The 26,904-nt window shown below is 60.1% G+C and overlaps 1 protein-coding gene across 1 annotated transcript; it reads right to left on the reverse strand.

Moving 5' to 3' along the window:
• Nucleotides 1–6,838: 6,838 nt before the first annotated feature.
• On the reverse strand, nt 6,839–26,904 carry CRKL (CRK like proto-oncogene, adaptor protein). The gene is made up of 3 exons (XM_065904410.1): nt 26,220–26,904; nt 17,545–18,007; nt 6,839–9,317 (listed from the first exon to the last, which is right to left on the reverse strand). Exons 1-3 carry the CDS (start codon nt 26,528–26,530, stop codon nt 9,183–9,185), a joined length of 909 nt encoding a protein of 302 aa, XP_065760482.1. The 5' UTR covers nt 26,531–26,904; the 3' UTR covers nt 6,839–9,182.

Below are 26,904 nucleotides of genomic sequence, written 5' to 3' on the forward strand. Positions count from 1 at the left end.
GGTGCTGGGCCCACGGGCGGGAGGGCGCGCTGAGTGGCAGCCGTGGGAGGCCTAGGGTGCCCCCTGGGGGGCTTGGCCCCCCGCAGCTCTCAGAGATGCTGGCGCTGCCATCCCAGCGGGAGCTGCCTCTGGGACCTGTGGGGAGAAGGGCAGCTTTGGGACCAGGGTTTGGATGAGGCTGTGGGTAGAGACCACAGAGGAACGGAGCCAGGAGGCTTCAGAAAGGGGCCGCGCTGGGGCCGGGTCCCGGAGGCATCACGGACCGCGCCTCCCTTCCGGCCCCCCAGGCTCAGCACCCTCACTCCCCTGCCCTCTGGCTTGGCCCCCCCTTAGGGGGCCCTCCCTTAGGCCCAGAAAACCCCCAATTTCTGCGGCACTCGGAGTGCTACCGCCCGGGAGCCCCGGGGCCCTCCGTTCTCCAGGGCGGCCACTGTGCCTGGGGTCAGACCCGGGTCACCTTGACAGATCAGAGCTTCTCATCCTGGAGGTCCTCCCTCCTCCTCCTAGGTGGGGGGTGCATTTAGCGCTCCCTGGCCCTGCCCCAACCTCGGCGGGCAGCCCCGGTACCCACCTCCTCCAAGGACAGCTGCTGCCTCCCGTCCCGGTGCCAGAGTGGACCGGACCGAGGCCGCCGCCTGGGAAGGCAGGGCCGGGGCAGGGGTCCAGGAGGCGGCCCAGCGTCCACCCCTCCCCCTGCGCGCCGTGGCCAGGAGGGCCGGGGGCGGGGCCGGGGGCAGGCCAGCGGTCCCCAGGGAAACCCAGCTCCATGCGAACAAAAGTGGGCTGCCCGCCCGGGCCCCACGGAGTAGGGGGAACAGAGGCCAGGCACACCGCCCCACTTCCGCCCCCCTCCCCCGCTCTTTGCCAAAGCCTCTGATGTCGGGGTTCTGCCCAAAAGCAGATGGAGACACGGGAGGGGGCCCAGGGCTTGCCAGGGTCCAGCAGCAGGTAGGGGCATCCGGGTGGCCTCCCACCTAGTGACTTCCAAGACAGACAGGAACCCAGGAATGCCCCGTGCCGCCCTGCAAGCTGCGGGGCTGGGGAGGGGTCACCCCATCCTCCAGGGAGCTCCCAGGACCGTGTGTGGGCCGCCTGGAGCATGCAGCTTACACACTGCACTGCTCGTCTACGCTGGGCTGCCCACTCTCATCCCCCAGAAGTTCTTCCTGGAGTTTAAAGCAGCTGAGGTCCACCTGGTCCGGTTCAGATCCCAGCGAGGGCCCCGGAGGGCCCCTGAGCGAAGAGGCCTGGGAACTGCAGGGAGTCTGGGGGGACGTCTACTGCCTGGCACCCCTCTCAGCGCCCTGGCGGGCCGTCGCGGGAGAGGTGGCACCTGAAGGCCGCCGCGCAGGCGCACCCTTGCTCTTTCCCCCACTCACTGCCGAGGCGGGTCGGTGAGACGGGGCCTCCACCCGCCCCACCTGCCCCTCCCCGGGCCCTGGCTCAGCCCTGCCCACCTCCCTCCTGCCTGACCTCCGGCCTTGCCTGCTGGGCCACAGACACCCCAAAAGAGGAGTGACCTCAACTTGCCCCCAGGTGCCTGTCGAGGCTGTCCCCTCCTTCCCAGGCGCCCAGATGTCCAGACTCCTGGGGTCTTGGGGGGAGAGAGATTTGCTGGGGACAGAAACCTGCCCAGAGCTACCATGTGCCAGGCTGGCATGGAGGCCCCCGTCCCCGCGGATCCAGACGCCCCCACCTAGCAAAGGCGCTTGGCAGGACACACCAAGAGGGCACCCCGAATCTTGGCAGAGTGCAGTCCATGTCCACAAACTGCCCAAACTGCAATCGGTTGTAACAGTCCCAGAGGGCTAACCCCCTGCGGACCCGCGTCTGTCCCCAGAACAGCCCCAGAGCCCTGCTCTCCACTCCTCCCGCCGGTTCTTCACTGGGGGGTCGCCTGGGCCCTTCCCACTCCCACCCCGAGGCCCGCGCCCCCCCACCAGCGGCTGGCTTCCTTTTCTGGGACAGCGTCTGAGCTCCGCCGCTGGCCCTCGAGTTGGGGGGGCGCTGTGGCCGCGTCTCCCCCACACGTGCAGCCCGTCCCCCCGGAGACGGCCCTTCCAGCCTCCCTCCGGGACCCCCACCGGCCCAGGAAGGGGATCAGCACACACAGGGGCCACCGCGAACGCCAGCGTGCGGCGAGTCAGCGGAGCGGAGGCCGAGGAGAGGGGTGCGCCCCGCCCCGCCGCCCCCCCGCGGCGCCGCCCCCAGCCCCGCGGGCTCACCTGCGCTCCGCGCCGGCCTGCGCTCTGGAGCCTCCCGGGCCGCGGGCGGGCGGGGCGGGGCCGGCGCTGCGGCGACACTGCGGCCGGAGCCGGGAGCCAGCGCCGGAAGGCGCCGCGCAAGTGCGGCGGCCCGGGGCAGGCCGCGGGCGCCTCGGCCCCGGACGCCGGTGGGGTCTGGGGTCGTGGCATCCTGGCGACCCCCATGGGGCTCCAGGCTGGCGGCAGGCCGGCCCTCTTTCCTTTCCTTTCTTTCCTGAGTCTTGGAACCAGGGGCTTCTGGCAGCGTGGGGGCAGTGGAACCTCCCGCAGAAAGCTCCCGAAGCGAGCCCAACTGACCCCGACACCTGGAAGGCCTCGAGGGAGGGGGGGTTCAGCACCGTCCCTCCCCCGCTCTCCCCACACACGACGCCTTCCACTTTGTATTTTATGACAGTGTCTCTTTCCACACTGCCGTTACACCTGGAGAGCTCCCCGGGTTCCTGTAAGTCGTGGTGCACCCTTGTTGCGTGTCACGTCCCCTCCTCCAGGAAGCCCACCCTGGTTGCGTGTCGCGTCCCCTCCTCCAGGAAGCCCTCCCTGGGCAGCCTCTCTCCCCTAGCCTGGAGGTGCTGCTCCTGCTCCGGGCCCTCCCAGAGTTTCCAGGTGCTGACGGTCCAGCCTGTGCTGTGATCGGGTAAGGCTGGGGCTCAGCAAACCTGTTACTCAGCCCAGCGGGACTCGGACCAGCGTCTCCTGGGCCCGCTGGCGTTGAGCCCTCTTATTTGCCATCTCCCCCGTTTCTGGGCCTCCCTCCCTGCCGGCAGGGGTGCCAGGCTGACCAGCCTCTGAGGAGGCCCCTCTTTATGTCACAGGCAGACACCCGGAGGGCAGGCGTATCTCCCCACGTTTTACAGATGCGGGAGCTGGGGGAGGCACCTGCGGGCAGGGGCAGGACCTGCGAGGGTCACTTCTGCAGGCAGGTGTGGGGCTGGGAGCTGCAGGGGGCCGGGGATTCCCTCGTTCCACCCCTCCCTGTTCCTGCCGCAGGAGGGGCCCCGACACGGGCAGATGGTGCTGCTTGGCGGGGTGCCCTGGGCCTCCATCCAGCCTGCCCCGATTGCACCCCGGACTGACCTTGTGGCCCTGCCCCTGCGCCCCCGACTCCCAGCCGGGAAGACACTGCGCCCCGTGTGAGGACAGCGGCTGTGGCTTCGCGGCTGTGCTTTGCTCTCCACGGCAGCCTGAGGAGGGAGGTTCTCTGTCGTCTCCATTTTACAGATGAGAGCCGAGGCTCAGGGGTTTGGGGGCCCCCCAGAGCCAGGCTGCTGGTGAGGGGCAGGTCCTGGCCGGGCTGACAACTTGGAGCAGGAGAATGGGGGCGTCTCCAGTGCAGGGCTCCCATCTTGGTCTGTGCTCTCTTTGAGTCAGTGAGCCCTTTGTGCCCCGGGCACCCCAGGAATCTGGGGGTACCTGCGGTGCCCTCTAGCGGGGCTCCTCCAGGACAGCAGACGGGTGCAGCCTGGGAGACGGCGGTGCCCAGGGTGGGGCTGGGGGCTGCAAGGAGGCTGAGGATGGCGGGGGAGATGCCCTGACGTGGGGCAGCAACAACTACATCCTTGTGGAGCAAAAGCAGAGATGGAAGGCAGGCGGGTGGGCAGCCTCTGTGAGGGCCCCGGCTTAGAGGTGGTGCGCGTGGACGTGGGGGTCCTCGGGGCGCCCGAGGTCCTCACCTTGCCCCGAGAGGAGATCCGTCCCGGTGGCCTGGACGGCACCCAACGAGGCCGCAGAAGCGAGGGGGGCCGCCCAATGAGCCGCGGGTGGGGGTGGGGGGTGGCGCGGGGAGCGGCCTGGCCTCGCCAAGCCTGCCGCAAAGTGAGGGCGCGGCGCCCCCTGGAGGGCGGCCCGAGTCCCGCGGCGCCCTCCCTGGGCCTTGGGTTCTGACCGCAGAGTGGACTCTAGCCGGGGGCCTAAGGTAGATTTCCAGATGGGGAGGCCTCCATGTGCCTACCTGGCCCCCTGGTAACGCGGGGAGGGGGCGGTTACAGCACAGCCAACATCCCAGCCGCGGCCGGCTGTGTGAGGGACAAGAAACAGGTGGGCCTGGCGCCCCAGCGACTTCTTCTCATGGAGGCAGAGGCTTGGGGACCCCCAGGCTGGGGTACCTGGGCCGAGCCCACCTCCCACCCCCCACCCCCGGCCTCACTGAGCCCCTGGCTTGCTCGGGTTGCTGCAGCCCGGCCTCCCTGCCTGCATCGCCGGTCAGTCCACACAGCCCGAGTCCCAGAGCCCCCAGGGGCTGCAGGGCGCCCCGACCCCGCGGGACCAGCTGCCCCCCAGCCCCGGCGCCCCACGCTGCGCCCCACGCTGCTGCTGCACCCTGCCGTCTCCAGGCCCAGTGGTGACCAGCTCTGATTCCGTGTCCAGGGAACTTTGTGTTTTTTCATTTTTGTCTTCCAAGATGTTATCTATTTGTAAAGTAAAATAATTTCAAAACAGAAAAAAAAAAAACCTCTCCAACAAACAAAACAACACTGGCAACAACTTCCACACCTGAGATGTTCAGATAGACTAGAACAAGCTGCTTCAGCTCAGCTCAGGCGCTCAGCCGTGTCCGACTCTGCAGCCCCATGGACTGCAGCACGCCAGGCTTCCCTGTCCATCACCAACTCCCGGAGTCCACTCAAACTCATGTCCATCAAGTCAGTGATGCCATCCAACCATCTCATCCTCTGTTGTCCACTTCTCCTCCTGCCCTCAATCTTCCTCAGCATCACGGTCTTTTCAAAAGAGTCAGCTCCTTGCATCAAGTGGCCAAAGTATTGGAGTTTCAGCTTCAGCATCAGTTCTTTCAGTGAATATTCAGGACTGATTTCCTTCAGGATGGACTGGGTGGATCTCCCTGCAGTCCAAGGGACTCTCAAGAGTCTTCTCCAACACCACAGTTCAAAAGCATCAATTCTTCGGTGCTCAGCTTTCTTTACAGTCCAACTCACATCCATAAATGACTACTGGAAACACCATAGCTTTGATTAGACAGACCTCTGTTGGCAAAAGTAATGTCTGCTTTTTAATATGCTGTCTAGGTTGGTCATAACTTTTCTTACAAGGAGCAAGCGTCTTTTTAATTTCATGGTTGCAATCACCATCTGCAGTGATTTTGGAGCCCCCCCAAATTAAGTTTGTCACTGTTTCCACTGTTTCCCCATCTATTTGCCATGAAGTGATGGGACCAGATGCCATTATCTTAGTTTTCTTATTTTTTATTTTTTGATCTTAGTTTTCTGAATGTATATTTACTGTTCAGCGACAAGGCAGGTGTCTACAGAAGACTTGTAAAATGTGTTTTCGCATATGTTGCTGGAGAAAGTGTAAATTGAGGCAATCCTTATACTCCGCTGAGAGGAGCCGCTTCACTGGTCTGACAGCTGAAGACGGGAAAGGCCCTGCACGCCCACCGTGACGGCGGCTCCCCCAGTGCCAACACGCCCACTTCGTGGGCCACGACACAGCGATGGGAGAACAGAGGCGCGCTTCTGACTCACAGCCTCTGATAGGACAGACCGAGGTCTACGCTGTCTCTCTGTAGAGAAAACACGGGGAAGTCCTTACAGAGCTGGTTGCCCAAATGTTCTGTACCTTCGGAGAGATCCGCCGTAAACAGGCAACAGGGAGGCGGCGTGTGCGTCCACCAGGGCGGGGCCCCTGCTGACCTCAGCGCCAAACCCCAGCTCCACCAGCTCCTCCCGGGCAGACCACCCCCCTCACGGGCCGGTCTCAGGCGCTGGGCAGCTCTGGGCCCCCACCCGTTTCCGTGCCGGGCTGCAGGGGCACAGCCTGCCTGGGGCTCTGAGCCCGGGCGCCTAGGGCGCTGGTCCGCTGCTGTCCCCGGGGCAGCAGGTGTGGGTGAGGACGCTCCCGATTTCTGCAGCCCGTTTGGACACGGGCCTCACTGTCCTGCCAGGAAGCCTCAAGCAGGGCCAGGCTTCAGAGCTGTCGCGGGGTGCCAGGACCCAGGCCCTGACACCTCGCCAGGAGTTCCTGCCACGGGGGAACCCAGCCCTGCGCTGCCGAGCAGTATGTGCCCTCTGACGCTCCAAGGACCTCACAGGCGTCTCCGAGGCCTGCCGCCTTCCGGGACCGGAGCCGTGCCCGGGGGAGGGGTCCTGGAGGCAGAGCGGGATGGCCGGGGTCCCCCACGACACTGGGCCCTCCCGACACACACGTAGGTGCAGGGATGGCACTTGCCGGGGGGCCGCAGGGCCATCAGGAGGCGGCCCCCCGAACCCCAGCTGGAGGCCAGACAGGCACGCGGGTCCCTGCCCTGCCCTGGGACGCTCCGACGCGCTCAGGCCAGGCTCCCGGGGGTGCCGGGCCTGGAACTGCCGCCCCCCTCTCCCCCCACAGGGTCAGGCGCCCAGCGCAAGCAGCAGGTGTTGCCGCATGTGCGGCCGTGCTGGGAGGCCTCCCGGCAGCGCTGAGGACACACGGACACACAGCCGCTGCCACCACCGGGGGTGCACGTTTATTGAGACGATGTACACACAGGCCACGCAAACAGGGTCTGAGGCTGGACCAGCAACGCAACGCGGAACACAGGAGCAAGGCACCGATCTGTGAAGGAAAGACACTCCGTGTATTCTAAGAATATAAGTCATTTAATACTGTTAATTTTATAGCACAAAATAAAACAAGCTATGATCCCCAAAAATAATTTTAAAAGCTTACACAGAAAATATTATTGCCTGAAGTTTCTGGTCTTTAAGTTACAGGTCAAAGAGTCTGTGTTGTGTGGCTGTCTCTTTAAAACACACAGTGAAGGCCGGCGACAAGCGAAGCCACTGTCCCTCCTGCAGAGACCTGGCCTGGCTCTGAGGACGCCCCTCGGCCGCGCGCCTCCGCCCCAGCACTGGAGGCCGGGCGGAGCTTGGGGGTGTCTCCAGCTCCGTGTGAGAGCACTCGGGACTCACTCGTTTTAAGAGGTTAATGAACACAATATTAAAAGATTAAATTATAACCCCCTGGCACGACAGCATCCCTCTTCCAAGTGAGATGCTCACGCCCTCTGAGCACACGGCCCAAGCACGTGGCTGCAGTCTCGGCTGCCGGCATGTAAACGGCTGGAGGAGCAAGTCCGAGGGTCAGGCGCTTGGGGCAGCTGCTGCCCCCCCAGGCCCGGCCGCGGGGCCCCGCCCTCGGCTGTCTCCAGGCAGAGCAGGTAGGAGTCACGGGGAGACCCCGTCCCCGGGCGAGTTCAGGGTCACACTCCCAGTGCCTCCAGCACACGCTCTGCTCTCCTCCACGTGAGTGCCTGGAACACCCACACCTCCCAAGGGACACAGAGCGGGCGAGCAGCGATGCAGTGGCCCTGGGGGGCCAGCGCCTCTGAGAACTCCTCTCCTCCTGACGCAGTCTTCCCAGACTCCCGGGACCCGGGCCCAGGCGAGGTGGGCGGCTGTTTCCCGTATACTTAGTGTGAAAAAACATTTCCCTGATTAAAAATCTAACAAGGTTTGGAGTCACAGAGGCCCTGCTTTGGCACACGTCCAGAGCGCGGCGCTCAAGGCTCAGTCCGGCCTGGGCTCTGAATCTCGGGGCAGCCGCAGACGAGAACCAGGGTGAGGACGCAGCGCACACCAGACCCAGGCAGAGGGCAGGGGTCCTGGCACAGCCATGCCACTGGCCACGGGTGAGGAAACGCCTGGGCTCCCAATAGGAGGTGGCGGCGGTGGCAGGCAGCCTGGAGCGGAGGCTCCCAGGGATGAAGAGGAGCCCAACACGGCCTCTCAGAAAGCCACAGAGGGACAGGGCCATGTGAGCACACGAGACCCCGAGGTGACGGCCACCCCCGACCGCAGATCCACGCAGAGAGCCTGAGAGAGGGCCCTGCTGGTCCCGACGCCAGCGATGATGCGCCCACCCTCACGACCCCTGACCCCGGGGGTCACGCCCCGGCCACAGCAGATGCGCGTGGGGTTGGGCAAGACGTCTCAGGCTTCGACCCCACCCAGGGCTGCAGGGCGCGTTCCAGCAGAGCCTGTCTTCCCTGGGGTCCACAGGGCGGGCGCAGGGGCTGCGCAGAGGCGCCGGTCAGCTGGCCGTGTGCTGCGGGAGATCGTGTGAACAGACCTCAGGTACCCGATGGGGACACCTGACCGCCGGGCGGCGCTGGCTCACCTCCCGGGCCCGGGACCCGCACGCAGCCGTATGGGGGGCAGCCGGCATCAGCACCGCCGCCCTCAGGCAGTAGGGCGAGTGTGAGGCCAGGCAGAGCTGGGCTCGGTGAGCGGGCAGCAGACTCAGGAGTGAATCCAACAACAGCTGAGAAAACCGGGGCCCACGCTTTCCGGGGGCGCCGTCACGGAAAGGCCGCTCTTCCTCTGCTGGCAGACAGGGTGGGCCCCGGCTCTGACACCTTTGCGATGCCGTCCAGGAGGCTGTACGCGCAGTGGGGAAATGCAGGGCCGCTGGGGGGCTGCTCGGTCGACTTCAGACAGGACGAGCTGGCCTTGGGGCTCCGTCCCCTGCGCTCCCGCGGTGACAGCAGCTCATCCCTGATCTCATCACAGAACCCAACCTGCTACTTAAACACCTCTTCAGAACAGGTCTAATTAATGAAGCCTTCCAAAACCAAACCAAACAGAGGGGAGAAAGAGAAAAACCAGAAGCCAGAGTGGAGAGTCTGGGGCGGCGCCCCCTCTGGAAGGGCCCGCGCCCTGCTGTCCCTGGGCACGGGCCCCGCGCTCCGCGTGTCCGGGCGGGGGCGCCTTCCCTCCACCAGTGTTTCCAGTTTGTGATCCAAACTCCAGACTCTACGATCAGCTACTCCGTGACAACACAACTATGATACAATGTGGGCGGCCCCGAGCACGCCCAGGCGGGGCCGCCGCTGCAAAGCCGGGCGCGGGCCTGCCCAGAGGGGGCTACCCCAGCGGGAGGAGACAGACGGGCAGGACGAGCAGCAGGCGCGGGGCGGGGCGGTCACTCGCTCTCGTCCGGGTTCTGGGGGTCGATGATCTTGACGTGTGTGAAGGGGAAGAGCCCCTTGCGCCCGTTCACCTCGCCCTCCCACTGGCCGTTGATGTTCATCCTCGTGACCTTCACGATGTCGCCCACCTGCCGGGAGAAGGGGACAGAGTCAGCGTTTCCTCCGAAAACACAGCCACAGACGGCACCACTGAAGGGACCCGCTCTGTTCTCAGGACTCGTCTCCTGGGCGCCACCGCGGGGCCTGGGAGCGTGTGCGGCCCCCAGGACGGGCTCTGACACAGCTCCTGCCCAGACCGGCCACCGCCGCCAGGGGACAGCCACCAGCTGGCTCTCTCAACAGTTCAGCCCACACAGGAAGCATACGAGAAAAACCGACGCAGTGTGGCAGCCTGTTTCAGGTGAAGGCGCGGCCACCACCAGGACCGCCCCCAGCAGGAGCCCCCTCGGCCAGAGGCCAGGAGCTGCTCTGCCGTCAGGGGGGCAGCAGCTCTGCTGGTGGGGCCCCCCCGTCATCCGCAGACCCACAGGCTCCAAGGCGGCGCGGGGGTCAGGCGGGGCCTCAGCCTCGTGGATGCTGTTTATGAAGCTGTCCTCAGAGGTAAGCGTGGGCACTCCCGTTTGGCTGGCTGCTCACCGGGTCCCTCGGAATGAAGCTCCATCTGCCCCGGGTCTGACGGAAGGCCCCGGAAGAGCAGGGCCAAGGGCGAAGCACACGGCTCACCCTCGCCCCAAGGACATTCAGAAACGAGTCAGTTGTGGGGTGAGCACAAGACTGCATCTACTGTTCAAGGTGCTTCCAATGTTCACTGCCCCCTCAACCGCCTTCTTCATTCTGGCAGTTCCCAGCGCTTTACGAAACAACCTTATGTTATTTCATTTGGGAAAAGGCACCTTCTGCTCAAGCTACCGGGCGAGCCAGCTCGCTGGTGGCCTCCAGGGACCAAGGGCGCAGAGCTGCCAGGGTGGGCTGAGGAGCCCTCCTCCACGGCCCCGAGCACAGGGCCCCAGGCGGGCAGGCACTGGGCTCTGGGAAAGGCAGCGTGTTTTCTGAGGCGGACCCACAGTCACCTGCATTACTGCACATCCAGGGCTCAAAATGCAGCAATCATGTTTAAACAAACACAAGGCGTCTCAGACGAGGAAAAGCGCGCTGCACAGAGAGACCCTAACTGCAGACTGCCCTCCTGGCGGGGTCTGGGAGGAAGCGCCCGAAGGTCACTCCCCTCCTGGGGGGGGCATGGCAGGAAGCGGGCAAACCTGTGTCTGACCCGCCCGGTCGCCCGCAGTCCACGTGGTGATCCCGTCCCCAAGTGAGCCCATGAAGGCTCAGAAGGCTCGGGCGCAATATGTTAGGAGAGGAGCGGTGAGAAAGCAGCAGGCGGAGCAGGGCGCCCGGTCAGGCCCGCCCCGGAGGGAGAAGGCGTCCATGCCACACCCTGGCCTTGCGGGAGCGCCCACACACCAACATGGCCCGGTGGGCCTAACGCACGCTGAACTAGCTGCAAGGCCCGCTCAACAGCCACAACAATCTCAAGAGAGAAGGCCAGAGCTGGAGGCCTCATGCCCCCGACTGAAAACCCACTAAGCCGAAACTGGAAGTGTGGTCTTGGCACACAGACAGACACATGGATCGACCATCACAACAGATACGAGAGCTCGTAACAAACTCACACATCTCTGGCCGACTCGTTTTTTTTTAGTTTCCCACACAGGGATGGAACTCAAGCCCCTGCAACGGAAGCATGCAGTCCTAACCACTGGTCTGCCCGGGAAGCCCCCCCAGAGTTTTGAAAAAGTGCCAAGCCCCCTCAATCGGGGAAGAACAACGTCTTCAACAAATGGTCCTGGCACAACTGATCTTCAACCTGCGAAAGAAAGGATTTGGCTGCCTGCGTCAATCCATATCCAAAACTAGCTCTAAGTGGATAAGTGACCTAAATGCAAAAGGTAAAACCATAAAACTCTTGGAAGAAAACATGGGGGTAAACAACCCTGAACCTGGCAATGGATTCTTAGGTATGACTTCAGAAGCATGCGCAGCGAGACAATACACGTGAGACGGACTTCATCAAGTCAGCAGTGTGCAGTGAAGCAGGCCAGAGAGCGCGGTGGCAACACGGGGAAAATCACACCTCTGATAACAGTTTAATACTCCGAATGTAAGAACTCCTAAAACCCAACAACAATAAGCAAACAAGCCGAATTAAAAATGAGCAAAGGTCTTTACCGTCCTTTTCCCAGAGAAGACACAAAAATGGCCAAGAGGCAGAGGAAAAGACTCTTCCCGTGACTGACAATCAGAGACGTCTCAGCCTCAGGGCGGCTGTGGGAACTCTAAGAAGAAGGAAAGCCACAGGTGCGGACGCGGCTGCGGACTGTAACCCCGGCCAACTGCCTGCGGGAGCGCAGGGTGGCGCGGCCGCTGTGGGAACCCGTCTGGCTGACCTCAAAAGGTAAACAGAGCCACCCAGCAAGTCCTGTTGGGCATGCACCCTAGAGAACTGCCCGGCCTGCCCTGGGGGCTCAGGTGGTGAAAACTCCACCTGCAATGCCCGAGACCCAGGTTCGATCCCTGGGTTGGGAAAATCCCCTGGGAAGACGGAATAGCAACTCAACCCAGTCCTCTTGCCTGGAGAATCCCATGGACAGAGGAGCCTGGAGGGCTACAGTCCATGGGGTCACAAAGAGTCAGACACGACTGAGCGACTTTCACTGGAGAACTGGAAACAGGTATTCACACAAAGAAAGCTGCGTGGAAACGTTCCTCAGGCTGTCCTCAACAAGCAGAAGGCGGGGCTGAGGCTCATGACCATGACTTGGTGAATGGGCAAAGCAAGCGTCTGCCATCTGCACAGTGAATTTTGTTGGGCCACACACACAATGAAGATACTCACTACAACACAAACCTCTGTGAAATGAGCCAGATGCAAAGACAGATGTCCCCCTTACACGAGGCATCCAGAACTGGCAAATTCACACAACAGAAGGTGGACCAGAGGTCGCCAGGGCAAAGGACACGGGTGGGGAGTCTAGGGTGATGAAAAGGTTTGGGGAACAGACAGTGGTGAAAGCTGTGTAGCAGTGCACGCAGTTAACGCCGCTGAATTGTACACTTAAAAGCAGCAACTTGTTACAGTGTGTGTGCTCAGTCGGGCCGGCTCTTGCGACCCCCATGGACAGGAGCCCACGAGACTCCTCTGTCCGTGGGATTTTCTACGCAAGAATATGGGAGTGGGTTGCCATTTCCTTCTCCAGGGGATCTTCCCAACTCAGTAAAAAGATGAGTAATGTAACATGCCAAAGACCACTGCGCTGTATGCTTGAAGTGAGTAAACTGCATGACCTCAACAAAGCTGCCGAGAGAAACATGTGGGCTGAGTCCTGGCTCTGCCCCGTACCCACCATGAGATGGCCAGCCTTGAGCTCGAAGCGCATGAAACGGGGCAGCGACAAGCAGCAGCTTCTGTGGCCTATGCAGCCCTTGGCTGGCGCGTCTCCCCGCACAACAGCTATGACCACATATGGAGGACTGAGGTCGGCACGGCGACCAGCCTATCTGAACTGCAGCAGGGCCCCAATTTCATGGTCCTCTCACCTAGGTTACACTCTAAGAAAGAACAGTTCTTCCCTAACTTACAGTCCAGTAAGAAAATAATACGCCAGAGAAGGACTGCTACCTCAGGGACGGAATTCCTAAAGCCGGACGCTGCGAAGGACTGACTCGGCGCCAGGGACAGAGGCTGCAGGTGGCGCCCGGCAGCCCTGACGTGGCCATAAGAAGGTGGGGGCGCCTGGGGGCACCCTGCCAGCCCAGGGGGGGGGGGGGGGCTGCTGAGATGCCCCTGACGGGCCTCCCACTGCAGACCGCGTCACTGGGCACACAGGAGCGGCAGAGGGAGGCGTGGCGGCTCCAGAGCTCAGCAGCTCAGCCCGCGCGGGGGGGAAACCCGGACTCGCCCTGTGGACAGCTTCCGCCCAGTGACAGAGGCAGCCACGAAGAAACTGCTGACGTGAGCGCATTTCTAACCAACCGAGCAAAAGCAGCCGGAGGAAGCAGGAATCTGGGAATCCTAGGCCATTGGCGAAGGAAGTGGCCCCATGGGCCTGGGAAACAGGTCAACACAAAAGATTCTGAGACCAGATGCAATCCAATGTCGAGGAGTCTTAAAATGGCAGGCAGACAACCCAAGAGATGCCAACGTGGCAACCGCAGATGGCCCAAGGGGAGCAGGGGCAGGCTTCCTGGGCGTGCCAGCGGGCTTGCGGAGAAAACGCGCCTGATGAAGGCTGTCCTCCTGCCGACGAGGACGGGCGGCCACGAGCTGATGGAACCCGCTGGCAGGCAGGACAGGCCCATGCCGGACACCTGCCACAGAGGACGACATCGCGGGACACTGGCATCCTGACCGAGGGTCAAGCCTCTTGGTTTTTGCTCCAACAGGGATGATGGAAAATTCTATAAAACACACACAGTGAGCTTGAGAGCGCCCCTGGACAAAATTCTGGACGCAGTTAGCACACAGGTGGTTTACGAGGGTGTGGGGGATGGGCCTGGAAGGCTGCAAGGGCTCGGTCAGGGCCAAGGTGCACCAGCCCAAGCTCACTGTCCTTTCCTAGAGACGGGCCTGATCAGGAGGGGCGCGGAGGCGGCTGGGGGTCACACGCCTGGGAGACCTGCAGCTGGCTCGAAGCCGCACGACGTCACCAGGACTTGAGGCCAGAAGCAGACGGGGGTGTGTGTGTGGGGGGGTAAGACCGAACCAACCAGAGCAGAACCCTCAAGAGGGACGGCTGGAGGGGACTCACTGAGGTCTGAACCCCGGGCGCGGCAGCCCAGGTGGGCGCCTGCAGCCTGTGCACGCAGGCAGAGCCGGGCCCCGAGGCTGTCCCGGGCTCCTCGAGGACCGCCCCATGACCCCTGAGCACCCCGTGAGCCTGGCTGACGGACAGAGGTCCGGAGGAGTCCACGGAGACGCTGAGGGCCGCTGTAGGGACCGCAGCCCCAGGCAGGCCGGCACACACCAAGCCCTCCTGGGGGCCCATCAGCGCCATGGCCCCGCTCTGTCCGGCGGCCCCCGCGGACCGCAGACTCTACGCCTCCCGCCACCACTCCCTGAGGTCCGTCCAGACCCCGGACATGGAGTGTGCCCCCAGCTAAGCACAGCCCTGAAGGGCTGACCCATCACTTCCCTTTTGTTCCAGGTCAGGAAAGCTGGAATACGAAGTGTGAGACTGGTACCTTTACAGGGAGACTCAAGCATCGGCCCCCAATTACTGAAAATCCATCAGTAAAAAGGTGACCTGCCTGCCGGCAGGCTTCACAAACTGTCCTTCCCATCAGCCTGGCCCCGTGATACGGCAGCAGCTGCGTCCCAGCATCTGTCTTTGGCCCAGCACCCAGCACTCCCCCCAACCTGCAGCCACGCGGGCGTGTTCTGTTCCCGCAAGCTCCTGCTCTGCCAGGAATGTCTCATCCCGCTTCACCCAGGCAGCGTCTAGTCACCCTTCAAAACCCAGCTCAAGGGTCACCTCCTGCAGGAAGCCTTCCCAGACCACACCCCCCACATGCCCAGCTGCTCCCTACCTCTCCCGGGCCTACTCCGCGTCATCAGCTCACTCAGCCACAGCTGGCTTCCGCCTCCAGGCTTCCAAGGGGCAAGCTCCTTGGTGGCAGGACCCCATCCTGTAAAGCACCCTCACAGCCTGGGTGCACGACTGGATGAGTAAGCAACAACTGTGTACCGTTCCGGCTTAGAGGGTGTAAGAAGTGTGCCTGAGACCACTCCGGAGCAGCCGCCGGGTCAGAGGTGAGCTTGTAATGGCCCTGGGGCTCTTGTTCCAAACACTCTCCCGCCAAGGATGCATCTTCGGAAAGGCCACCTCTGCTCCCCTGGGGTCCCTTCAGCCCTGCTCCACCAGGCACGGGAGTCCCTCTTCAGACTGAATCCCAAGGGGCAAGAGAACCAAGTGTCTGATCAAAGCCCCTCTTAAGACAGTGCGTTACGGGCAGGAAAGTTCTTTCAAAAGTCAAGTTTCACAGAAAAAACGTGAATGAATTCGGGCAGTGAGGCTCCCCGGCAGCACCCTCTGTGACAAGAGGCTCAAAGGGAGCAACGCCGCTTCCACTACAGCACATCCTGTCCTACTTGTCTCACCTTTCTTGTTTTAATTTTAACACTTTTCCTGGTAACCTGATTGTAAGTGTCCCAAGAGGGTTCAAGACCGGCACCAGCTTTAGAAGATAAGGTAACTCACAAAACGCTTCTTTACGGCCCAACCCAGAGCCCCGTGTGAACACAGAGAGCAGACTGCACTGTGCAGTGGGGTCTGGCCAAGGCCCCCTTCCCGGTCCACGACGCCCTCCGGGGGGATCAGCGAATGCGGCGTCACTGGAGCCCGGGGCATACAGGCCTGGCTCTGGGGCCCGAGGCTGGAGGAGCAGCATAGTGGTGAGAACACGGGTGGTCTCAGAGTGAGCTTGCTTCACCAGGCTCCTTCTCCCCACCCTGGTCTCCCAGGGTCCGTCGACGCGTCCTCTCCCCCAGCTGTGGGCGGTCCCCTCTACAATCTCCCATCCCACCGCACACTCCAAGGAACAGAGGAGACGGGGTTTCTACAACGCACGCCTTAGAGTCAGAGGTCAACAGGCACGCGTCCTTCAAGGGAGGGTGGCTTTAAGCCCTGACTTAGCTAAGAACCCAGTTCCTGACTTCCTTTAGGGGCCTGGCATTCTGACCAGGAGCCCGAACCCCTGCTCACCCGTGTGTGCCGACGGCCTGCTGTACAACTCAACCCTGAACCTAGCTCCTGCTCCCTTGGCGGGTGTGGGGGTGCTCCCAGAGCCTGAACCCTCACAGACAACAACGCGACGGGGGAGGATCACTGAGGATACAGACGTGTCCTGAGGGCAGACTGCGTGGGTTAGAAGCCAGCAGCCTGTCGGCCAGCCCGGACAGTGAGGGCCTCCCTGCCTCCTGCCCGGCCCTTCCCGGGAGGCGTCAGAGGGTGCGGGGCTCTTCCCTTCGGGCCAGCGTGAGATGGAAAAGTCACCTTGGACTCCGAACCAGGCTTCCAGATGAAGTTCACTGGATATCACTCTTGGTCCAAAACACCTGAGGACAACCAATGAGAAAACACGGGAAAACCAGCGCTCCCACTGACCCTGAGGGCAGGCTGCGAGGAAACAGCAGGCCGTCTGCCCCACAGTGGCCTCAGGCTGGGCGCACGGCACCGGCAGGAGCCTCGTCTCAGGGTCTCAACACGCACGCGACCATGTGTCGGTACCCACACTGCAGCGTGGCTCACGAGTTACCAACAAACGGGAGCAAGGAGGCGCAGCACCAAACCCAAACTCGAGGACTAGGCCCTGCAGGGCCCACCTCGCTTCAGGCGCAGGTTCGGTCCCTGCTCAGGGAACAACAAACCACCTTCCAGAGCCCTGTCCGCAGGCCCGCCACAGGGTGTGTGCTCATGCGTGATGCCCTGGGCGCACCGAGGTCTCAGCAAACGCCTACCTTCTGCAGTTCACCCCCCGCAACACACACCTCTCTGTATTTTGACGAGCCACAGTCATACGTTACGTCTTGCGAGAGCCTCTGTCCTCTTATGAGGCAATTCACAATGAGTTACAGGAACATGACTCGGTGATTAAAACGTTAAAGTTCTCTTTCACGCTGCTGTAATTTACAAAATCTCAATTAAGTGAGGCCTGAGACACTGAAACGTGCTTTCCCTGCCCAGCTGAAGAGGAGTCCACATTTATTCCTATTTCTCAACTGCTCACGACGTTAGAAACGGGGAGCTATGTGTCCACCTGGATGTTGGTTTCATCTCTAGGGCATGCGTCTTTCTTAACCACTGCCTTCCCTTCCTGCCTGGAGAAGGAAATGGCAACCCACTCCGGTACTCTTGCCTGGAAAATCCCATGGACGGAGGAGCCTGATAGGCTACAGTCCACGGGGTCACAGGGAGTCAGACACGACTAAACGACTTCACTTCCTTACTGCAAAGAAAACCAACTGTTCTGAGGCCACATCTGAGGCTCTGGAAGCAGAACACAGCAAGGCAGCTGACGTGGCAGAGGGGGATAGGAAAGGACACAGCACCCCGTGAGACAGTCACCCAGTTCTCATCCCGCCAGTTTAACTTAGACGAGTAGTCCTGGCCTCCCAGAAGCAAGATTAAACTAAAAACAAAAACTGAGCAAGCTTCCCGGGGGTCCAGACTCCATGCTGCTGTTGCTGAGGGCCTGGGTTCAATCCCCAGGTGGGGAGCTAACATCCTCGAGAGCCACAGCCAAACCCCAGAAAACCCAAGTGTCAAAGCCCCAAAGACCCAGCCGGGCAGCCTTTACCTCTAAGGCCAGGGCGGTCTTGTCGTAAGCACAGGGCACGCGTTTCTGAATTGCTTTCGCAAAGACAGGTCCGTTCTGCGTGGACGGCAGGGGGCTGCCCGTGGCCCCGGGGGCGCCGGCGGCCGGCGGGGGCGCCATGGCCTGCGGCTGCGCGTAGGCGTGAGCGGGCTCGGGGACCCCGTAGCTGCTGGAATTCCTGTTCCCGGGCTTGCCCTGGGCCGAGGCCCGCACCAGCTTCTCCACGTAGGGCACGGGGATCATGCCCACCCGGCCGTCCTTGTTGCGGGCGCTCCACCACTGCTCCTCCGGCTTCTCGATGATCACCAGGATCTCGCCCTTCTTGAAGGGCAGGTCCTCGGCGTCGTTTCCAGGGAAGTCGTACAGAGTCCGCACGTACTCCAGGGTCTCCTCCGCCGCGGGCAGGCTGGGCGCGGGCACAGAGCCGCCCGGCGGGCTGGGGTACCTGCAGGGGCAGAGAGGAGCGCTGAGAGGAGCCTCGGCCCGCGGCTGCCGAGTTGGGAGCGGGGAGCGACGCTGCCCTCCCCCTGCGCGCACTAGAAGGCACTGTGCCTGCCTGGCTTTCTGGAGCCTGGAAGGCAACAGGAGTTCCGGACGAGGCTGACCGCTAACGCAGGGGCGCCGCGCCACCGCCCGAGTTTCACAGGACCCTCTCGTTTACACACACAGACGCCTGGCCTTTTTAAAACCCCCACTAAGCCCAGCTGCGCCCTCCTGAGGCTCGCCATGATCACCACACAGTCCTCCTCCTGGCCCTCACCTAGGGCTAGCATCCTGCACGCTTCTCCAGGCATCCAGAGAGAAGACAGAGCCCCTCAAAATACAAAAACTGGAAAAGGGAGTATGTACTTGCATTACAAAAAAGGAAAAAAAGAAAAACGCACCACCATACTGCATCTCGTAGGGGAATCACCATCTGAGCCTCCAGACGCGAAGCCCCAAGAGTGGGTCAGAAAAGCAGCCCCTCCTTCCGCCCCTCCTGGAATGTCCCTTCCTCAGGAGAACCGCAGAGGTCTCCCTCCACCTAAGGAGTGTCTGGAAAGTTGCAAATACACGATGCTTGGGGAAAAACTATTTTGCCGTGAGCATTCCCACCTTAACTTTTCTGAAGCCCGGAAGCTACTTGAGTAACTTGGCTAAGCGTCTCCGCCTCTTGGGGGGTACGGCTTGCACGGCTGTGTCCGAGCAGGGCTAGTGCTAGGATGGGACAGGCGCTGCTGTCCCGCTCACTGGGCCGTGAGTCCTCCAGGAGAGCGCGGCCTTTCCCCTTCTCCCCCAGGCAATGACCTTGAAAAGCTGCTTCAGAGAACAATGTCACAACATGTCCTCCCACACTAAACCATTTTAATTTATAGAAACGTTTCTTTGAAAAAAAAAAAAAAAAGTGTCAACATGTTACAACAGTCAGCAAAAGAAAAAAAAAGAAAAAGGAAAACAAAAGAGAAAAGAAAGTCCCCAGTCCCTGCCCTAGGGTGGCCAGTCGCCGCCCCCGCCCCCCTTTCTTCCGCCCGCATCTGCTGGGCGGTCTTCCTGCAGCGTGGCCCCTCCACGGCGCCTGCCCTCCGGAGCCACTGCAAGCGAGCCCCGCGTTTCTGGAGGGTCCTGTCTGTCACCATCTACGACGCCATCACACACTCCTGCACGGCATGCCCCTGGACTGTGTTCCTGGTAAAGCCCTGGCCCCAAATTAAACACACCAGCACGCTCACAGGCCTCAGGACACGGCCCTCCGGAGCGCAGCCTGCGCCATTTGGCCAGAGACAGATCTTTCTGATGCAAACGATGGGCTGCACAGCGGTCAGGACACCGCGGTGGGGAGCAGCCTCGGTGAGAAAGGGCTGACACCCAAGGCTGTCAGCGCGGTCTGAGGTCTCCCTCACAGCGTCCGGTGGGGAGGAGGAATGCGCCCGGCAGGTGGCCCCAGAGCTCTCACTCAGGCCGGCAGGAATGAACACAGGCCCACAGCAGCTCCAGACCGGCCCTGAGCCCCCGGCTAGCTCCTCACTCCCAACCCCCCAACGTACACCCCTGCTCCTATCTCAAGGGCCACAGAGGTTCTGTGAAAGTTCTGGTCAAGCCTCAGAGCCTTCACCAAGAGCACTCAGCTCCACGGCAGGCCCGCGGAGGGTTTTTACCGTTTGCACAGTTCAAGGTGAGAGGCAGGGAATCCTACAGCGCAGGGTCCGAGGACGCCAGAGCAGCTTCAGCGAGGTCAACACTGAGGACGTCCATCTACCCAGGGACCCGCTGGCGTTACTCAGCGCACAGGGGACAGACAACGGATCGAAACCAAGCTCCTGCTCCCCAGACTGCAAATGTCGTCCCGGCAGACTGGGAGCCAAAGGAGTGCACACTTCATCCAGGTGTCTCGGCAGGAGCTGACGGGGCCAGGTTGTGCTAAGGGTCGGGGCCGGCAAGTGGTGCTGCACAAAGAGCCAAACGCTAGCTCCCCAGGCGGCACAGCGTAAAGAGCCTGTCTGCATCGCAGGAGATGCATCAGACATGTGTTTGATCCCTGAGTCAGGAAGATCCCCTGGAGAAGGAAATGGCACCCCACTCCAGTATTCGTGCCTGGGAAATCCCACGGGCAGAGGGGCCTGGCGGGCTGCAGTCCATGGGGTTGCAAAGAGACACGACTGAGCAGGCATGCACGTGTGCACAGACACACAGCCCCCTCTGGAGCAGAAAGGCTTTGTGGAAGATGGGCTTACAGGTGATGGTCCTCCACCAGAAGAAGGCTGGAGGCCAAGGGTCCAAAGGCATCCCTGCGGGCTCCCCACAGCGGCTGGCTGGCTGGTCACAGGCCAGCCAGCCAGGCCCTCCTCCCACTGCTGCAAAGGGCCGGTGCCCCGTGAGTCCACCAGCTACCTGTGGCCTTGCCGCATCTTTTCACAGAACCCTTAAACAAGCGCACGAAGGCTCTTAGCTCCACTCCACTAAACAAAATTCATCAGAGTCTGGCAGAGGGGTCCGCAAACCACAAGCCTGCAGGCCCACGGCCACGGCCGGTCCTGTAAGGCGGGCGTGACGAGCACAGAGGCAGGTCTGTGCGGGCGGGCAGTGACGGCTTCGGGGCCCACGAAAAGCTGACCAGCAGGCCCTTCCCCAAGGAGGCGGCACCGCTCACACCTTCTCCAGCGCGACGCGGTGGCCTCTCCCGGCTCAGCGTGTGTGGAGACATCCCCACGTGTGACAGGTCAAGCTCCCAACCACACCCTGACGTCAACTCGCCCCTCCACCCCACTCTCTCTAACTCCCGATTTCACCCCAGCGCCCGCAGAGATGAAGCAGGGTGGTGCGGGCTCAGACACAGTGGACACCACAGACGCGCTGCCCAGAGAACCAGGAAACACAGTAGCGGAACCAGTCCTTGCGTCTCTGTCTTTCGCAACCTGTCCTGTGACCAGGATTGTGGCACACACGGGGTCCCAGGCGCAGAGCGCAGCTCGCTGCAGCGGCCTGGAGGGCGCTCATCCGACGACCTCGCCGGCCGCCACCTCCGGTTAAAAGCTGCACTCCTAAACCACGGATCAAGCACCTTCAACTTTAACGATGTCTAACAAAGCGAAACAATCAACTGGCAGGAGAGATTTTCAAAGGGCCTGGGATAATGGATATGTTAGACTCTCCTGATTAAACACACGCATGCCCGTACTCCTGTGGCTCTGTGAAAGATTTCACAACAAAAAGGTGGAAAATAGAACAGTGGTACAAGAACCCGTCCCGGGAAGACTGGCGACGCAGCCGTCCCGTTGGAGTGCCCCGGTCAGCCCCCCACACCCCCTCCCGCGCCGCGGGCGCGCACTCTGCACCCGCAACTCCTCTGCGGTTCTGCTGCTTCCACCTGGGCTCAGACCCAAATCCATCTATTTAGCCCTAACAACCCCCCAGACGCCGAGCCCCGCCTGGCTCCCTGCTGCAAACCCGCATCCCTCCCCCAGCCCTGCCGCTCATCTCTCACCTGAGGCGCCGTCCAACCAGCCTGAGGCCACACCTCTCGCCTCACCCCCAGGAAACTGCCCAGAGGACGCGCCCCAGCGGCTTCCTCCTGGGACTCCCAACGCAGGAGACCTCAGTCCAGCTTCTCACGTCCCCTTCTCCTGTGACAGCCCTTAATTCATGCCACACTCCAGCCTCCCCCCACCCCGACCCACCCCGGAGCAGGCTCTAAAAGGAAAAGCTGACCAGGACACCTCCCTTCTTAAAGACTCTGGAGCCCTCCCACCGCTGAACGCAGGTACACACCTGAGCAGCCTCCTCCCAGCCTGCAGTCCTCACTCGCGGGGGCCACGCGGCCCGCCCACCTCACAGCAGGCCTCACCCTTCCAGAGCCGGCCCCAGAGCACCTTCCCTCCAGGCCCCCCTGACCCCCCTGGGCAGCCCCAGCATTCCCAGGGAGCTGGGCTTGTCAGTAAGGCCACGGTTTACTTCCAGGACGAGACTGGGGGCCAGTGTTGGGCTCTGGGACAGAGTAGGCCTCAACACACTGACATTCCTGCTAAAACCAGAATGCCACAGGCACAGGGAGCCTCTCCCCGAGTCCCAGCTGAGTCTGCTCTACAGACAAGGAAACCCCGTGCGCCACCCAGCTTGCGGCCGGGCCCTCTGCCTCGCCACATCATCCCAGACTAGCGGCCCCACCGCGCCGCTCAGGACCTCGGCTCCGACTCGAGGATAACCTGAACTCCCACCAACAAACCACTGCCCCCTTCCACTTATCAGAAGGAAAACGCTTTTGCCCGAGTGAACCTTAGAAATAATCTGGTCCAACTGTTCAGATCAAAAGAATCAATCTTAGATAAAAAGTTCTCTGGGTCTCAAACAAGAGAAAGGTCACAGGTCAAGTGGCTATCAGCACTTTAGGTGCCATGGGAACATAATTCTTGTCTGGGTGAGATTCCATCCTGGCATGACCACGGTTATGTTCCCATCTAAACTGAACTTAGGGGATTTAAACTACCGGTAAGAAGAAACTCAAAGGTTTACCCATAGTGCCGAATTCTATGTTAATTGAAATCAGTTAATGCTCCTCTCCTATCTGCTACTCCTAATTACAAAATGCTAGTTACTCCTGCTACTCCAAATTACAATGCGCCCTTAAACATCCAGGTTGCGGCCTTGGGAGAAGGCGTGGCCTCTGCCAGGCAGGCATGAGCGTCCCCTCTGGGCGGGCGCTCAGGTGAGGCTGGGCATCCTTTCTGGCCCTCGCACAGCTGCTGACTGTATCAGAGGATGTGGTCTTTAAAGCCAGCACCCAGGAAGCTCCAGAAGAGTCGGACAGGGAGTGCTGAGTCAATGTCAGAGCTGTACTACCAGAGTGTGCTATGAGCAATATCCACTGAGTTAAAAAAAGGCGGTTCCAAAAAAAGGGGGGCTCCTCTATGGGTCAACTTGCCTCAGTTTTTTCCATCTTTGCTTCTCATGATTTTTCTCCCAGTCATCATATAGCTAGACAAGTTAGAATTGGAAAATTTTAATAAGTGAAGTAACCTATGCAAAACACTTTCAATTTTCTAAACCGTGGGAAAATGTATTTTGTATCTAACCTGAATCTACTCAGAAACCTGAACTTCTGTTGTTAAACTGGAAATAGCCTCTATTAAAACAGAAACAAAAAGCCAGTAGCACTCACCTGAACACTAAATATAACTTAGAATCTCACACATGCTCATACTCAAGTAAGATGGAGGTGAAAACAAGGTTTCTGTTTATCAAGCAGTTTTTAATATAAAAACTGCACCCATGTGTAGAAAAAGAATCCTTTAAAATCTGTCATTGAAAATCAAAAGCCACTGACACACCTTTTGTTTTTAAATGTAAAATCCAAGACAAAAATGAATACTACAACTCAAAAGACAAAATTAACAAGATAACACAGAGGACAGGCAGCTACAAATATTATCAAGTCATCTCTGTCTCTTGCTTTCTCTTCCCTGTTACCCATCTCGCATCAGCAACCAATCTCCAAATCACAGCTGCCAGTCAGTCAGTGTACCTACTGTCTCTACAACAGATGGACACATGGACGGACGGACAACTCATCAATCGTCATCATCGTGTCCTGGATTGCAGTAATGGCCCAGGTCACTTCCTGCCTTCAAACTCCTTCCCTGGCACCCCGCTTCCTTCCTCTGACCGTCCTAGCCACACCCCTGAATCTGCCGGCTCTCTCACCCTGGGCTCCCCCTTTCAGTTTCACCCTGCTCTGACCCGTATGCCTCAGGTCAGCCCCTTCCAGCAGACCCTCTCAGCCTACACGGACTTTCTTCACAACGCTGACGAACGCTGTATTTTATTTACGTTTCTACTTTCCAGGCTGTCTCCTTACTAACATCTAAGGTCCACGATAGAGAAAGCATGTCTGTCACCCCTCTTTCCCAGTACGTATCACTGAGATGTAATTCTCCCGTAATGTTTAAATAAAAACATAAAATTTGAAGTTAAGGGGGACTTCCCTGTGGTCCAGTGGTTAAGCCTTCAAGCTTCCACTGCCAGGAGCTCGGGTTTGATCCCTGGTCAGGGAACTAGGTTCCCACATGCCGCACGACCAAAAAAAAGTTATTCCCCCAAGAAAAAAAAAGATCAATCCTTAAATTACGAGGAAGTCATAAAGCTGTCACTTTTTACTGAGCAAAATGGACCCCAGAAAAGAACTAATAGCCAAGGCGCAAGAAGCTCTGGCTTCATGAGCTCAGTTCTGAGGCCTAAAAGAACCTAACCACTTGATCCATCCTGTCTGGGGCGTGAAAGCATATCGCCCTGATTTCTGCATTTGGCCAAGGTTGGCCCGGCCTTGTCTTCTATACTAGGTGAGTAATAAATATATCACCCAAATCCGTGGATTTCTGTCTCAGGGAGAGGCAACCCAGATTCAGTGTAACAAAGTAAATCCTGCCAGGATCTAATTCAACCGGCGCAGTGACAGCCCTCGGAGACACCAGGGAAAATGAAAAACTCAACGGCAGCAGGACGCCCGGGGCAGAGGGCACAGGGGAGGAGAAATAAGCAAAGTTGAACTCAAGGTGGGGGCAGTGTCAGTGAAAGGCCTCGGAACGGCAGCAAGGCGCTGTGCAGGTGAGGGGCGGGTGGGGCCCGAGCAAAGGTCCACGGGTGTGAGTGGGTGTATTGGGCGGGCTCCGGGAAGCAGCCGGAGAGGGTGAGGACAGGTATCTGGGAAGAGGCAAGAAGGGGAAGCTGGGGGTCGTGTCGGCGGGCACCGGGAAGCCACGGCCACACTCCTTTCTCTCCACCCAGAAGGGGGTCGAGCTATTCACTCACAGCTGCACTGAGGCACCTGTCACCTTGAGGGCAGCACAACACCCTCACAGCGAGGCTTACTAAGTGCCTGAAAGGAAAGATCCAAGCCACCTTCACAAGCCAGGAGTCACTGTATGAATGCATTTAAAGTCTCATTACTGCGGGTTCTGAGAGCTCCTCCAACCTCTTACCCTGGAATCACATTGTGCTGAAAGCTGACGCTAGCTACCAGGCTCTTCAGGGACCTGGAGGCTTCGCCAATCAGATTCTCAGTGTCTAGGTCTTTGTTATACAGTATCTGATTTATAGTCCCTTTCTCCCAGCTTTTAAAGTCCATTTAGTTCAGCAGTTAATCTCCTAGTCATTACACCGCCAGGGCTTTATTTCTTCTCTACCTCTAGTACAGTACGTACTCCTTTAATATGACAGCATCTAACATTCAGAGCTGAGACTGCTATCTTGTCACCAAATCTCTAAAGTCAGAAACGTCTCATCCTGAAAAAAATCTGTATTAGCACCCTGTCCTTTTTAAGCAGGTGCTTAAAAAAAAAGGAAAAAAAAAACCCTTTTATTTTTAAAATCCTAGGCCATCTCTTTAGCTCAAATTTTGCATAATTTACACAAAAGAAGCCTTGAGCAAAATATTAAGGCAAATAAGCAAATGAAAAAGGGATGCCTAATGCTCAGTGTCACTCTAGGTTATTTTAAAATAGATACTAAGTCATTCAACTCAATACAAAAAGTACATCTAAAATTCAACTAGGGTAGAATCTTAAGTGGAGTGTCATTCAAAATTTCCTTAGTAACATTCTAGACTCATTCCACCTTGGAATTTAACCAAATGGATTTCCAGTTCATTAAGGGCCCAACTTGGGGTAAAACTATTAAAAAAAAAAAATCCTCGTTCAAGCCTTCCGCTTTTACAGTATTTTCAGTTAATGTATTATAAAATAGATGCCTGGCTTATTTCAACCCTGGCACCAGGATATCAATATATGGCTCTGATATTTCACAGTTAAAGGTATTTTGTTTCTAACTGCGAAGGCATTTACATCTCTGCAGTCCAGGAGGTCCAACCCTGGAGTTCAGAGACCTTGAAAGGTGTGCAAACTCGGGGAGGGTGGGGTGGGGGAGGGAGGAGCTCGCGGGACGGGGAGCCGAGGGCTAGCTTCAGATTCTCAATCCATGGTCCAAAACCGGCTTCAAGACCGGTAACAAAACCCTGCTTCACTAGGCAATTTACACCGAGGACGTGACGAAAGGCAAAAAGCGTCCCTTTTCTAACTGGGCACCCGCATTTCAACCTGCTTGGTCAGACGCACCGCCCTCATCCACGGCGACCCAAGATCGCGACACCGCGCGCAAAGCTCCCCGGCCCGCCGCCCGCGCCCGCCGCGCACCTGGGCGCCGGCTCGATGAGCGTGGTGGTGTCCAGGTAGTGGATCTTGTAGAACTCCAGCAGGGCCGGCAGGTGGTCGAACTCCTGGTCCCCGATCTTGAAGCGGCGGTTGGGCAGCGAGTTGATGATGTAGTGGGACACCCGCGAGTTCTCGGACACGGACAGCACGTAGTCCCCGGGGCAGGTGGACGAGTCGCGGACGAGGAACACGCCGTGGCGCTGGCCCTGGAGCCGGGTCTGCGCCTCCTGGCGAGACACGGGCCCCATGTACCAGGCCGAGCGGTCCGAGGAGTCGAACCTGGCGGAGGACATGGCGGGCCGGGCGCTGAGGCCGGGCGGGCCGCGGCTGGCTGCTCTCGCCTGCGCTGGAGACGCTCCGCCCGGGGCGGCTGCGGGCCGACCGGGCCTCCCGCTCACCGCGCGCCTACAGGGCCGCGCCCGCGCCTTCCTCGCGGCCGCGGGCCCGCAGCATCCTCCGGGCCGCCGGCTTGCTCCGGGGCCGCCTCACGGGCCGAGCCGGCTCCGAGCGCGGGCCCAACCGAGCGCGGCGACAGCCGCTCGCCAAGCCTCCGGTCAGTCCTGGCCCGGCGCGCGCCGGCCCCGCGTCCCCGCCGCTCCGCACCGAGCCCCGCGGCCGCGCCAAGCCCCAGACCCCCCGGGAGCGCCGCGCCGCCGGGGACGCCGTG

The sequence above is a fragment of the Muntiacus reevesi genome, chromosome 13 (assembly GCF_963930625.1).
Source record: "Muntiacus reevesi chromosome 13, mMunRee1.1, whole genome shotgun sequence".
NCBI lineage: Eukaryota > Metazoa > Chordata > Mammalia > Artiodactyla > Cervidae > Muntiacus > Muntiacus reevesi.

Bases quoted from the DNA above. Each gene is read 5' to 3' on its own strand.
- CRKL (XM_065904410.1), bottom strand. From the start codon at position 26,530: ATGTCCTCCGCCAGGTTCGACTCCTCGGACCGCTCGGCCTGGTACATG. The intron at 18,008-26,219 runs GTGCGCGGCGGG...CTGCCCCTGCAG, and splicing joins CTCATCGAGCCGGCGCCCAG to GTACCCCAGCCCGCCGGGCG. The intron at 9,318-17,544 runs GTAAAGGCTGCC...TTCTCCCGGCAG, and splicing joins AGACCGCCCTGGCCTTAGAG to GTGGGCGACATCGTGAAGGT.